The 14,467-nt window shown below is 34.6% G+C and overlaps 1 protein-coding gene across 1 annotated transcript; it reads right to left on the bottom strand.

The window, feature by feature from the left end:
- Positions 1–10,917: 10,917 nt before the first annotated feature.
- LOC131157867 ((-)-germacrene D synthase-like) lies at positions 10,918–13,568 on the bottom strand. Its single transcript, XM_058112296.1, has 7 exons — positions 13,368–13,568; positions 12,997–13,282; positions 12,513–12,885; positions 12,157–12,375; positions 11,893–12,031; positions 11,540–11,788; positions 10,918–11,372 (listed from the first exon to the last, which is right to left on the bottom strand). Exons 1-7 carry the CDS (start codon positions 13,512–13,514, stop codon positions 11,076–11,078), a joined length of 1,710 nt encoding a protein of 569 aa, XP_057968279.1. The 5' UTR covers positions 13,515–13,568; the 3' UTR covers positions 10,918–11,075.
- Positions 13,569–14,467: the final 899 nt, after the last annotated feature.

Genomic DNA, 14,467 nt, shown 5'->3' with positions numbered 1-14,467 from the left:
TATGAAGACTGGTCCACTGTGGCGGCTTAAATTTGGAGAACCGCCAGTGCAATTTATAGACCTGCGGCCACTAGACGAAATTCTTACAGAGCCTCCGCCAAGACAATTGTGATGTTTTTCTTTTCCTTATTTTCCTTTTATTTAATCTTATTTTATTTTAAATTAGTTTTCAGGTCTATTTTCTCGTAGTTCGATATTTGTTTTCCATTATTTCGCCACTCAGGTACGCCTTACTTTTCCCGTGCACAGTATTTTCTATTTCCCCTATGCTTTCACATTGAGGACAATGATCCACTTTAGTTAGGGGGGATGAGCATTCGCATGTGACACTGTGCATGTACACGTACTAGATTTAAAAAAAAATCAAAAAAATCAAAAAATCAAAAAGAGAGAGAAAGAAAGAAGGAGCACTGAGGAATTACATTGCACTATGTCATGCTTAACACTTTGTATACCCTTCGCATACTTGTATATAACTTACAAATTACACACTTGAGTCAATCATGCATAGTTTTCTCTTTATATGATCTTATGATTCCATGAAGAATCGATTGGTAGTACATTCGTGTTAATTTGGCTATATAATTTCCTGTATTTACACTGCATCTCACGAGGCTGAATAAACACATTCACGTGATTCATTGCACTTAGGGTTTCTGTGAGCATTAAGAGAACACCCGTGGCGACTATGACACCTTGTGAGATATCCTTGAGCTATTTATATTCCTTTTGAGCGTTAATATCAAATCAGAGTTCACAAAACTCAATTCTATTTTTTTGGATGATTTCTTGTACACTAGTCTTTGTTTTTGAATTCCTAGTCTAGAGGTGACACCTAGTGGGGAGATAGAAACCTAGGTTTTGTAGCCTACTCAAAATGTGAAGACTGAGCCACCCCTAGAGATAGACTTAATTCATGAACTCCTATTCTAGCTCAATTCCCATTGCTTGTTTGAAGATTACAAAAGAAGTGTTATATTGTCCTTATTGCTTAAGAAAAGACAGAAAATAAAGAATGAGCAGGAAAAAAAAGAATAAGCAATACACATGCGCATGAAATGAAATGTCAATGCCAGCCCAAATACATATCACAAAAAGTCAAGGACGACACATATTTTTCCACGTATGAAGATTCTTCAATTGATTAATGCCTCAAATGCATTCATGACAAGTTTGTGAGTAAGTTGATCTAGGGTGGTCTCAGTTGGATATGGCGAGTAGGTGAGAAAATGCTAGGGTGAAGGACCCGACACCTCATAGATAGGCTAGATCCTTTCCAGACTAGTCCACTCCATATACTTAGAGTTGTTCCTTTTAATATGTGGGATGTTTGATCACGACACTCCTCCTCACATATGATGAGTGAACCCATTCCTTTGAGTGTTTTTGAGGGTATACTAGTTAGGCCGAGTCAAATGTAGGTGTCCACTGGCATCCTAGGTGAACTGAGTCACACACATCACAAACACCTCGAGAGTTTACCTATTTATACTCAAACTTATATGATTGCATTAACTCTGAATGTGCCACTGATTAACTTCATGTGAGTATACTGCTCTCAAATCACATATAAACGATGAAACTTGCATGAGTGACGTGCTTTGGAGTCATGTGCATTGAATATGAACAAGCTTGTGTGAAATTTAGTTATGTTCTTGTATGTGAGATGGTATAATATTAACGCGTGTGTATTGATTTCATGATTACTGGAGTATGTAGTTGTAGATACCACCCTGAGATTCATTCACGTCATTTGCTAGAGACTAGCAAAACGTTAGTTAGGCGGTGTGATTATGCGTCAAAACTGCGTAATTGGATTTTTAACTCGGGCTTTATGGTTTATATTTTTAATTAAATGTCAAAAATTGTCCAATATTTTAATAAAGTGCCAAAATCATCATTCTTGAACTTTATTGTACTATTTATGAAGTTTTGGTATTTTTTTGTCACAGGAAAATTCCCGGGAACCAAAACCGACACCTGTTCGTATTTTGTACATAACGTTTCCGTCCGAACTCCGATCGAGACGATTTAAATTTTTGGAGAAAGAGGAAAGGATTATCTACAACTTTAGTATTTTGAGTTTTATGAGATATAGGCTCCAGAAGAGTCAGATTTGCGATGAAAAGAGAATGAAAAAAATGAAAAAATATAGCAATTCGGGTCAACTCCAATTGGGTCAAGTTGCCGGGTCGGGTCTCCTCTCCGGGTCTAGGGCTTTGCTCCCTATCCTATTTAACCCTTCTCTTCCTCTTCCTGCATAGGCAGCCACCAAGGCTCCCCATTCTCCTCTTCCCCATTCTCCTCTTCTCCTTCTTTTTTTACTTCTTCTTCTTCTTCTTCTTCTTCTTTAGTTTGTTTTTTTTTTTTTTGTTCTTTTAAATTCTGCTTTGCTCTCTTTCTCTTTTCTCTATTCTTTGTTCGCCTTCCCTTTATCCCTCTCTCTCTCTCTCTCTCTCTCTCTCTCTCTCTCTCTCTCACTCAAACCTCTTTTGCCCATTGTTGCCGCAGCACAAAAAGCTCCTGCTGCACTTTGTTGCTCTCTCCGGCGGCTGCCAACAGTATCAGCAGATCCGTGAGCCACTCTCCCGCTGTTCCTTGCTCCATGCCATAGCCGCGAACCAACCCACACATAGCCGCAGCTGCTGCCACGGCTCCGTGGATTTGTTTCTCTCTCTCTCTCTCTCTCTTTCTCTTCCTTTCTTTCTTTATTTGAATCTTGGAATATTGAAGAAAGTTTAGTTTTTTTTTTTTTTTTTTAATGTTATTGGAGTTTTCTTTCTTTTTGTTTAAGTTGAGTAATGTTGGGTATTTCATTATTGTTAAATTAATCTCTTTGTTTATCTAATTGATAGTTATTTTAATTTAGCATTCTTAATTAAATTCAGATATTTTTTTTTTTTGTCGAAATTCGATTTAGTTAGGGTCTATGATTAGTAAAGGTTGTGTTTTTATTGTGTTCCGTTATTGTTTACGTTTTTTAAATTTCCGTTGAATTCATGTTTGCATTTAAATTGTGAGTCTTGATTTGATCTCTTAATTGTGCTAAAGGTTCGATTTTTTGTAGGTTCGGTTTTTTTTTTTTTTTTTAGTATGTGTTTAGTTTAGTTTCCATTGTGTGTTTTTAATTCCATGTTCTAGGTTGCCATTTTTAATTAACGCGTGTCCCAATGTTTCCTTAAGTAGACTAGGGTTTTTATTATTGTTATTTTAATTCCTTGTTTAAAGTTTCCATTTTTAGTTAGTATGATCTAGTGTTTCCTTAAGTAGACTAGGGTTTTCATTATTGTTATTTAATTCCGTGCGTGATAGTTTTAGGACTTTAATTTGTGTTTTCATTTAAGTTTCCACAATCTTGAAAACTCGAATCTGAACTGAGTTTAGTACCTTTTTAATTTCAATTGGAAGAAAGTAAAATCTGAGATTAAAACGCATTCCCTGATGAGACGATCTAGCCCTTGGGCTTAATATTACACGATAGAACTCCTATACTTGGGATAGCTTTCGAGCTGCTTATTTTTCGAGTGAGTCAAAATGCCAAATTGAATTTTTAGGTTTAAAAATTCAAGCAAGTGAAGAGGAACTTCAACCTCATATAGCAGAAAGGCTATGTGAATTTCCTGATAAATTCAAAGATAGAAGGCAATGTTAATGTTTTCTAGGAGTATTGAATTATATCAGAAAATTTATAAAAAATTTGGCAGAAAAGGTAGTGCCAATTCAGAGAAAGGTTTCAATAAAGAATCCCTGGAATTGAACTTCAGGGGATACTGAAGTAGTAAAAGCCTTAAAGAAAGAAGCCAAGAATTTTCCAAAATTAGAATATTCAGACGGTACAAAATTAAATATAATTTTAGAAATCGAATGCTTCAGATATTGCATGGGGATGTATTTTAAAAATCAGGAAGATTGATGAAACAGAACACCTCAGTAGATATTGGAGTGGGTGTTTTAATGGAGCATAATTGAATTATCCAGTTCATGAAAAGGAGTTGTTAGCAGTCCTTAAAGGAATTAGGGCTAATGAACTTTTCTTGGGTAAACCGTTCATCGTTAGAATAGATAGTTCCAATGTAAAGCATTTCATAGGAATTAAGTTAAAACGATGCATTTAAGCAAGATTGGTTAGGTGGAGGAATGAGTTACAATATTATTCCTTTAATGTAGAACATATTAAGGAAAAATATAATATTATTACTGATACTCTAAATAGATACTTGAATTCTTGCAGATCATATGGCGAGCAGTAGCAGCCAGTTCAAATGCCCAATTTGCCAAGAAGGCATAAGGTGGCAGATTGCCCAGTTTCAAGATTTGTTGACAAACAAAGGCAAATAACTTTCAACCCCAGAAAAGGAGAAGGAAGTAGTAAAGAAAGAGGAAGTGTTTCTTAGAAAAGAGAACGACCAGTTCTAGTCCTGGAACAAAACCAAAAAAAAGAAGGGAACCTCGTCCAGAAAAGATGTCAAGCCCAGCGACAAAAGTCATATTCAATGTTTCATCTGCAACAAATATGAACACTACAGCACCCAGTGTGTTCAAAACCCTAGATCCAGGAAGGTAAAAGGAGAAGGTAGACAGAGAAATGACTTAGCTACAATCAATAGAAATGTTTCAGAATCTAGGAAGGATAGAGAAACAACTGAAGTTGATTTTGTTATTGAAGATTTTCTAGGAAGGACTCCAAAAATTACGAAGAGAAAAAGAGATTTCTAGAAGGGATAATTAATAATCCAGCAGTCCTAGCAAATACATCTTTTTCGGCTAATTTAAGAGAAGTGGTGGAAATAATGGAAGAATTTGAGTCCATTATTTCAGAAAACTTTAGATTTGTAAGTAGGGAAAATACATCTGAACTCAATGATCAGTAGATTAAACTCAAAGTTGAAATGGGTATTCAGTTAAAGAAATATAATTTTACTTTCAGAGTGATAGTAGGTACTTCTGAATATCCCTAGTTGAAGAAGTTTTGGATGAGAAGTGGTCTGTGTATTCCAAAATTTCACATACCCAGAAATATTAATCCTGAGTTGCTAATAGCAGTACAGAAGGCCTTAAGGATGGGAGGAGTCCAGTTCTTTGGATTCATCAAAACAGGACAAGCTTTTGATTTTCTTCCATCAATGGTAAAACATGTGCTAAATTTCACTAATCCAGAACGGTTATGGTGGATTGGCTACATTGAACCCATTGAGTTGAAATCAAGAAAGGTTTTGTTTTGGAATCTTTTTCCAAAAGATTGGAAAAACAGAGCGGTCTCAAATTTTCATGAAGAGGAACCATACAGGGAAGATTTCCAGAAACACAGGAAATTTTTCAATTTGGTTCAGTCCTTATGGGGGATTTATCTTCTTGAAGCTAGAATAGCTTTAGATTGTATTTTCTTCGCGGATCATGAAAATTTGATTACTATTGAAAGAAATTTTCTCTAGAAATTTTAAAAAGCATCTTTAGCAGAATTTGCGATTGAAGCTAGAAAAGTTATTGATCAAATTAAAGATGAGAGCATCATCTTCCTTCAACCCAGGCCATGAAGAGCAATCTTCAAATAGTACTTGTAGAACTAGCAAGAAAGGAGCACGATGAAGAAATCATTAGTGCCCTAAGAGATCTCTGAAGAAGGATGAGATATGTTGACAGATGTACAACTTAGATGATAACCCAGATATCATCATATCCCAGGCCAGACTGAGCGGGTTACTCAAGAAGGTCATATCAGACACCTGTCTAGAGTCGTGTCATATCCCAGGCCTCACTGAAAGGAAGATTCAACGGGTCATATCTTTTGTAATTACATGTTTTAGTCAAAAGTTACTTTAATTAAAGATGTCAGTATTTTGTTTGTTTAAAAAGGTGAGTCGGCAAAAGCATGTGGTGTCCCCTCTTTTATTAAAGTAGGTTTTACTTTATGCTTTTTCTTTATGTCTTGTTTGATGGGCATTTGCTTTTGAGAAAGCAAGTTGCGCTTATCCTCTCGCAGTTGTTTGCCTATATAAGGGAACTCCGACCCTTGTGTTCAGGGAGGGAAAATTAAGAACCATTAATAAAAGCATATTCAGTCCAAAAATATCTCTCTCTTTTGAGTTGTTTTTTTCCACTTTCAAACACTATTGTGTGAGAGTTGAAGTCCTAAAGGAAGCCCCAAAGAAGCTCGTAGGCTTGCAGAGGTTCCAAGAAGGCACCAAGCATAATAGTGGGATAAGACGAACTACCTAATACAGCTTTGTACAGGGTTGAGAGAAGAAAATCAAGGTAAGGTAATATTCTTTAATTAATTAATTTTCCTTTCCCCCTTGTCATCCTAATTGGTTTTGATCTTGAGTCCAAAAGGGATTCGCAAGATATTGGAGCAATTGAAGAACTATTGAAGAATATGACCATGTGTCAGGAAAGGCAGTCTGGGCATATGAATAATATGACCACGTGTCAGGAAATCTCTACGCATCTTTGGCCACAGAATTTTTAATGCCTTTTTTTTTTTTGCCCTCTCTCTTTCATTGCTTAGACGTAGATTAGTCAATTAATTACCTGACTCCCTACATACAAATTGTACAAAAGATTAAATTTAAGATGTTTGAGTTGACACCTGGCTTCACAACACTCCATTGTAAGCTCCTCAGTCTGCTATTGTCTTCTTGTTTTTTTTTTTTTTTTTTTTTAAATTTTATTTTTGTCAATTGAGACTGAACTCCTCACTCCTCGATCTACTATTGTCTAGTTTATTTTATTTTTGTCAATTAAGAGGTCAAAATGGACACGAGTACCTTGGAACTAAACCATAGAAATTTATGAAAAGGCTTTTTTGATTAAACTCTAGGTGCCCTAAGGTTAGTCTATGGTTATCTGAGCATTCAAGTCATATCGTGCAGATGCATGCATTATTACAGATCAAACAATAAGAGAACTTAAATGCAATACAAATTAAAATGAATGTTTTCATCTTTTGCTCTTCAATCTTCATGGAATACGCCAGAAGGATGATAAACTTGAAGTTCCTCCTGACTTCCACTTCCCCTTATATGTGTGTTTGAATTAAAGACTTGTTTAATCACTAAATATACACATAAGTAACTTGTACTTTGCGAGTATCAAAACAATGATCAAACTCAAAATGCCAATATTATTATTATTATTATTATTATTATTATTATTATTATTATTATTATATCAACAGATATTTTCTGGGGCGTTACATATGCATGTATGTAGACACCCTATTTTTGCCCTAGCCAAATAGAACAATGGGTCCCCTCTTATTTTCATTATTATTATTATTACTATTATTATTATTTTTCATTAGTATTATTGATGAGGGACAGGGGGACGGCTAGGCAGGAGGAGGAGGGAGGGGAGGGGAGGTGGGGAGGGGGAGGGGGGGGGGAAGGGGGAGAGCAGGAGAGGAGGAGGGGGGAGGACGAGAGGACGAGGAGGGAGGGAGGAGGATGAGGAGGGAGGAGGTGTGGGGGGCAGGAGGAGGAGCAGGAGTACCTGGTGGAGGTTAGGGCGAGGGAGAGGGGGGAGGAGGAGAGGAGAGGATGGGAGGGAGGAGGATCGAGCAGAGGGGAGGAGGGGGGACTGGGAGAGGAGGGGAGGGAGGGAGGGAGCGGGGGGAGACGAGTGAGGAGGAGGTGAGGAGGAAAGGCAGGGGGGACCGGAGGATGTGAGTAATTATTAGTATTAGAGTATATATTATTATTATTATTATTATTTTGTTATTATTATTTTCCTATATTATTAGTACTGTTACTTGTATTTTTATTATCATTATTATTATTATTATTATTATTCATTTTTATTATTATTACTAGTACGTTTATTTTTACTTTACTATAATTACCTTTATTTTTCATATATTATTTATTTATTACTATTATTATTGTTATTATTTATTATTACTTACTACTATTGTTTTTATTACTTTTGGTAATGTTATCATTATTATTATTATAACAGTATTTTATTTTTATTAATATTATTGTTATTATTATTTTACTATAATTATTTATTATTTACTAGTAGTATTATTATTATTATTATTATTTATTACTATTACCTTATTGATGCTATTACTATAATTATTATTACTATTATTATTATTTCTATATTTATTATTACCATAAGAATAAGAATAAAAAAATAGAAAAAGAAAAATAAAATCCCAAAAAGCAAATATGTTTAGGGTTTTTCAAATTTTTTTTTATAAGAAGGGGGCAGCGCACAAGCCATAAAGTAGGCCGGGGGAGACACAGAGAAAAAGAAAAAAACCTATCTTTCTCTCTAACTCTCACAACCTCCCTCATCGTCAGCGACCTCACGGCCACACCCTGCGCCACCTCACGGCCACACCCTGCTCCACCGACCCAGAACTCCCACTCTCCACACCACGGGCCTGAGATCCCTGCAGCAGCAGCCCCCTGTTGTTTCTCTACGCCCCAGCTCCAGCCGAGAACAGTGGTCTCGGCCTCCAGGAACTCCGGCCACCCTCTGCACCAGCAGCCGCATCACCACTCTCTCTCCTTCCAGCCTAGCCTCTCCTTCACTCTCAGTTCAACCTCACTCTCACTCTCAGTCCCTTACCCGAACGGCCCTCCAGTCCGTCACTGCTTCATACCGAACCCGAAACTCCGGTCATCAACTCCGGCAACAATCCATCCATCGACACCGCCACCCAGGCACACCAGTAGCCACCGCGAGCACCAGCAGCGGCCATCCGTCCCTGCAGCAGCAAATCTTCCCCGCTCAACGGCACCAGTCATCCTCGCCGGTGCTCGCTGCGGTTCTTCGGAGTTTGTTCGGCGTCCGATTGTCTTCCAGGTCCTCCTCTGCTTCCCTGCACAGCAGCACCTAACCATCTTCTGACCCCCCTGTAAGTTCATGCACACTCAAACACACACACTGAAACACCAGCAAATATATGTAAAAATGTTTTTTTTTTAGTTATCCACATATTTATTTAATTTTATTATCATCTTGTTTTTTTTATTATTGTAAATATTAACCGGTTTGCTCTCATGATTGTAGGATGTTTTATTTTATTTTATTTTATTTTATTTTTTTTGCGGAGGAATTTTAAGGTCATAATATTCATGCATGTTTAAATTCTTTTTTTGTTTTTTTTTTATGCATTTTAAATAATAAATATTTTTATTTTCCTGTAATAATATTTGTTCATGTGGTTAACATTTGTGTTCATATTTTTTTTATTGTAAAGTTTTGATTATAGAAATTGGTTAAAGTTCAGATTTTCACTACATATATAATATTGTTGTATATTATTGTTAAAGCTATTGTTATCGTCATTTGTATGTATATGGAGTTTTTATGTTTTATTGCCGTTATTAATTTCCATGTATACATGTCCATATTAGGGGTTTATATTGTTTATATTGTTACGAATAATTGTTTATATATATATATATATGTATATATATATATACTTAACTATACGTGTTTCATGATTTAACATTGTTATTACCTGTTGCATATCCTTGTCGTGATAGTCGTTTAAATTTCTTTTGCGATACACTAATTTGTTTATCTTCATTATTGTAGGATTTGTCTTTTCATTGCCAAGGTAAGGTTTCAATTGTAATATTTAAGTGTGATAATTTAAGTTGTCATTTTTTAGTGCGTAATATTTAAGTTGTATGTGTAATATGTATTCTTAGGTTTCGGTTTTTTTTATCTTGTTGTGGTTCTTATGTGTAAGATTTTTTTTTAATATTATTTTATTCATGCATATATTGTAGGTTAACTTTATAGTATATTATTAGTATTTTAGAATTTTGGTCGAGTTATATATCATGTTAGGAGTTTTAGTAGATTAGTTGTAGTGATATTTTAAAACTATAGTTGTATGTGCATTCTAAAATGTTAGTCATATTAGGTATTTAATAACCTAGGATTTATAAGTAACATCATGTATATAATTTAGCATTTTAGGTAACTTTTAATATAGCATCTTGAGTAATACTATATATTTACTATTATTATAACACTTTTAGTATGTTAACTATTATGGTAAGTTTAATATTTTAGGTAATATTTTTGGTGTTTTGGTATCATACTACTATATGGTATGTTAAGTATATATAGTATTATAGTAATCTATTACGTATTATATTATTTGTGGATATTTATTATTATTATCGTAATTATGTGTATTATGGTATGTTTAAGTATTTTTGTTTATAACGTACATGTAGTATTTTAATATTATGATATGCTCATTATCTTAGTCTATATTATATGTTTATATTCTACTATTATTGGTATGTTAGATATTTTAGCTTCTATTATACATGTTAATTAGTACGTATTTTGGTATCCTAATATTCTAGTTTATTACTATTTTATTTATTTATTTAAATTATTATATCTATTATTAAAACCTCCCATACTAATATTTTCCTATAAAACTTTTACTTACAATTTTAAAATGTGGGAGCGTATTTTCTTAAATAATTTTGATTTTAATCCCTATGATTTAATTGCAAGGGGTATTAGCCTTTGGGCATCACGTACCCTAAGCTCTGAGGGAATATATGTGTATATTTATTTATTTTCCTATGTATTTATAAATTCATAAAAAGGAGTAATGTAAAGATTTATTAGATTAACTTAGGGATAATTTTAAATTAATTAGGTACCGTTCTTAAGAACGGGCGCGTAGGGGGTGCTCGTACCTTCCCCTCGCGTAACCGAACTCCCGACCCCAACTCTGGTAATGTAGACCGATTCTACCCCTAACGGGGTAGTAATCATGTGTTCTAACCGCACTAAAGGTTAGTGGCGACTCCAACATTCCATGTTTTTCCATAAAAATATAAAAATTGATTTCTAATTTCGCCGCCCGGGGCACACGCGCTCCCGGGACGTCGCGACAATGTATATACAAAAACATATAGAGATGCTTAGAGGATATTAATTTGACATGTAATTTTATTTCATTAATTTAAGAGGTTGAAACAACATTACAATCCATTATTCCTTGCATCTAAAGAGCATAACAAACAAACAACAATAACTTTATAGAGAATACAAAGCATTCAGTAATGAACAACATATACCCATTTTTATAATACAGGCACAGGATCAATTAGCAACGAAGCTATAAGATCTTTCAACATAGTTCCAGCATTAGTGTAGGCATCTTCATTCTTATATAAAACATCCATCACACGAGCAAGATTAATAATTCGTTTGAGGATGATCATAGAGATAGTAGTTGGAGGAAGACATTCTTCATTGATATCCTTCCATGCATTTGTTACTTGTTTGTCAAATTCATCTTGGGCATCCTTCTCGGAAACACCATATTCATTCATGTAACACTCAACAGCAGAGACAACATGTCCTCTTTTTTGCTCAAACTACATAAATAATCATAAAAAAATTGAAAGTTAGAAAAATGAAATAGATAAAAAAATTAATTTTATTTAAAAAAAATCAATATAAGAATTATGAATTTCCTTATAATTAATGCTACTAGTGAAACAATAGCATATATATACATATCAAGCTAGCTAATGCGTTATACCTTGTGGGATACCATGTCATCCATTAGTCTACATATTATTGATGAAGCAGTGACAATGTTAGGATTTGCTACTATCCATTCAAAGGTGTCTTTTGTTACAATATCTCCCATTCCAACCAATGATGTCATTGCTAACATTGGATAGCCAGAGGTGAGTAATGCAAGGCGCATGTATTCCTCCATTGTGGGCATGTGTTTCTCATCAAACCATTTAGCTTCAGCTAAATACACTCTTGCTTGACTTTTCATCTATGCACAAAGAGAAAAAAAAAAAAAAAGCAAATAGGTCAATCATTTGCTTCATAATTATGTTTTATGTATATAATTAAATCAAAAATAAATATGAGACTTACTGCCTCTTTGACATAGTACATGCGATACAATCTTTCTTCCTTTATCATTTCTTCCTTAATTTCAATATAAACATCTAGGAGTGCTTGATAGTATACTTTCATGTACTCTGGTAATTGATCTAAGGCACTGATATCCCACCTAAGATCATGGTAGATAGTCAAACGGTCAATTGAGATCTTATGGAAAAATAGAAAAGAATTGAAGGTTAAAGAATATGGATTCTATGATATGAATTCGCAAGTGGAAGAAGCACATGTTCAAACCTCTCAATTGCATTTGTAAGCAGCTCTAACTCTTCAAGTGTACCATACACATCATAGATGTCATCCATAAATGAAGTCATGGCAATTACTTTGGTAAGTATCCTTCTAGCAAGGGAATATTGAGGCTCAAAGTATACTCCCAATATCCAAAAGTAGCATTCAACCACTCTATCTCTTCCAAAAGATAGCTTATTGGCAAAATCCAAGTCTTTCCACCACCTAAAATATATAAATTGAAAATAGCCCATGTTAACTAATATAATATTCTAGCTTAGAGACATCACAATAATTGAAATATATATTAACACACACACACACACACACATGACAATATGATAACTAAAAAAAATATTTACTTTGTAATATCACCAAGCTCTCTCTGGTGCACTTTTTGCAATAGATTGAAATCTAACTTTGCAAACATTAGTAGGTCTTTGTTATGTGACTTTTCTTTCTGGTAAATTGGCATGTAACGTCTTGCCTCCAATCTCTGTAACCCCTTGTGGATGGGCTGTTTCAAAGCATGTTTTACCTGTTCTACAAGTGGGGTGCTCAAATGGGTTGCCAAGGACTCAAGGTGAGAGGTTGTGAAAGTAAGTGCTTCATCAAGGACATCTTCTCCTCGAATCCTAAGATGTGTGGCTTCATACAAACTTAAAATTCCTCGCACGTTGCTAACAAGGGATTCCTTGAAACTGCCTTTGTTATCCTTAAACTTGTTGAATACTTCTGCTTCAACAACAATTTAAAATTTATGACATAAAAGTTTTGTTTAATATTTTAATGTGCGTACAATTAATTTAGAGAGCATTTGAAGTTACAAACAATTTTAAGGATTACCACATGAAACAAAATAGCCTTGTTGTCGAAGCAATCGAAATCGGAGAGCAACACTCTCGAGATCATCATCATTATCTCCATCAATGCTTTCAAGGAATGTGTCATGAAATTTTTTTAGCGCTTGGTCAATCTCAATCTCAAAATGGTAAGACACTCCTAGACGTTGAATGACATCAATCAAGTATAGCATTTCAGAGTGTGTAGAAGTAGTAGTAACCGCTAGTAGCCTCCTCACTTCTTCCTTAAGCTTTTGAAATAATTGTTGCTCTTTTGCATCACCAATTTTCTGCACAAGCCCAATAGAATAAATTAAGAAACCAATGTGACTCATAGGCGAGGAAATGATGCCCCCAAACGCATTATATATATACCGGGGAGTGATGATCAGAAGCATAGGCGAGGAAATGATGCCCCCAAACGCTAGGTTGGTAATCGGCGGAGCGGCGGACGGACGTCGGGGACTCCACAGCACCATTTTGGGCTGAAGTAGCAAGAACCCCCACCCCCTCACCAGACATTATTATTATCTCTTTTCTTTTCTCCTTTAGGACGATAGAAATGAGTAGTTGCTGATGACTAGCAATGCTGGGCGCTGCTCTGCTCTCCGGGTTCCTCTATATATAGGAGCAATTGAAGAACTATAGAACTAACATTCAATCTTGGACACTTGAATAATATGACCAAGTGCCAGGGAAGTGAATAATATGACCACGTGTCAGGAAATCTCCGCCCATCTTCGGCCACAGAATTTGTAGCGCCTTTTTTTATTTTTTTGTTTTTTGTCTTGTTGTTTTATTTTATTTTATTTTTGTCAATTGAGATTGAACTCCTCACTCCTCCATCTACTATTGTCTAGTTTATTTTATTTTTGTCAATTGAGATTCAACTTTTTAATATGCTATTATCTTGTTATTTTATTTTATTTTTGTCAATTGAGAGGTCAAGATGGACATGGGTACCTTTGAACTGAACTTAGTAATCATACATATTTATGAATAATCTCATCTTTTTGAGACAAGGATACTGCATCTGTAAATTATTTAAACAATTTAAGCTCATTTGTTAAAATATAAGTAAAGTTCATTTACCGAATAAGAGCAAAGCACATCTATCAAAATATGAGTATAACTCATATGTTATGTGCGAACAAAGCGAGAAATCGGGACATAAGCCCCCATCGTTTATGATTTTTCGACGCAGTTTTTATCAAATCTGACGACACCAAGTGATTCAAAGCAATTCGAAATGATAAGGAGCATCAAATCATTATTTTTAACTTTTGCATGAAATTCGAGGTGCAATTCTAGATTTTTCTGTAATTTTATCTTTTTAACTTTTTTAGAAACTCATGAATTTTTTGGCCATTTTTGGTGAACCCTATTTTTTTTTATATTTAATTTGACAAATTTTAATTTTTTCTAATATTAATTTTTAATAATAGATGGAATTATAGATAGTACGAATTCCACAA

Source organism: Malania oleifera, chromosome 1 (genome assembly GCF_029873635.1).
Source record: "Malania oleifera isolate guangnan ecotype guangnan chromosome 1, ASM2987363v1, whole genome shotgun sequence".
NCBI lineage: Eukaryota > Viridiplantae > Streptophyta > Magnoliopsida > Santalales > Ximeniaceae > Malania > Malania oleifera.
Note: the sequence above shows the minus strand (reverse complement) of the source record. Positions and strands in the feature narration are given on the sequence as shown.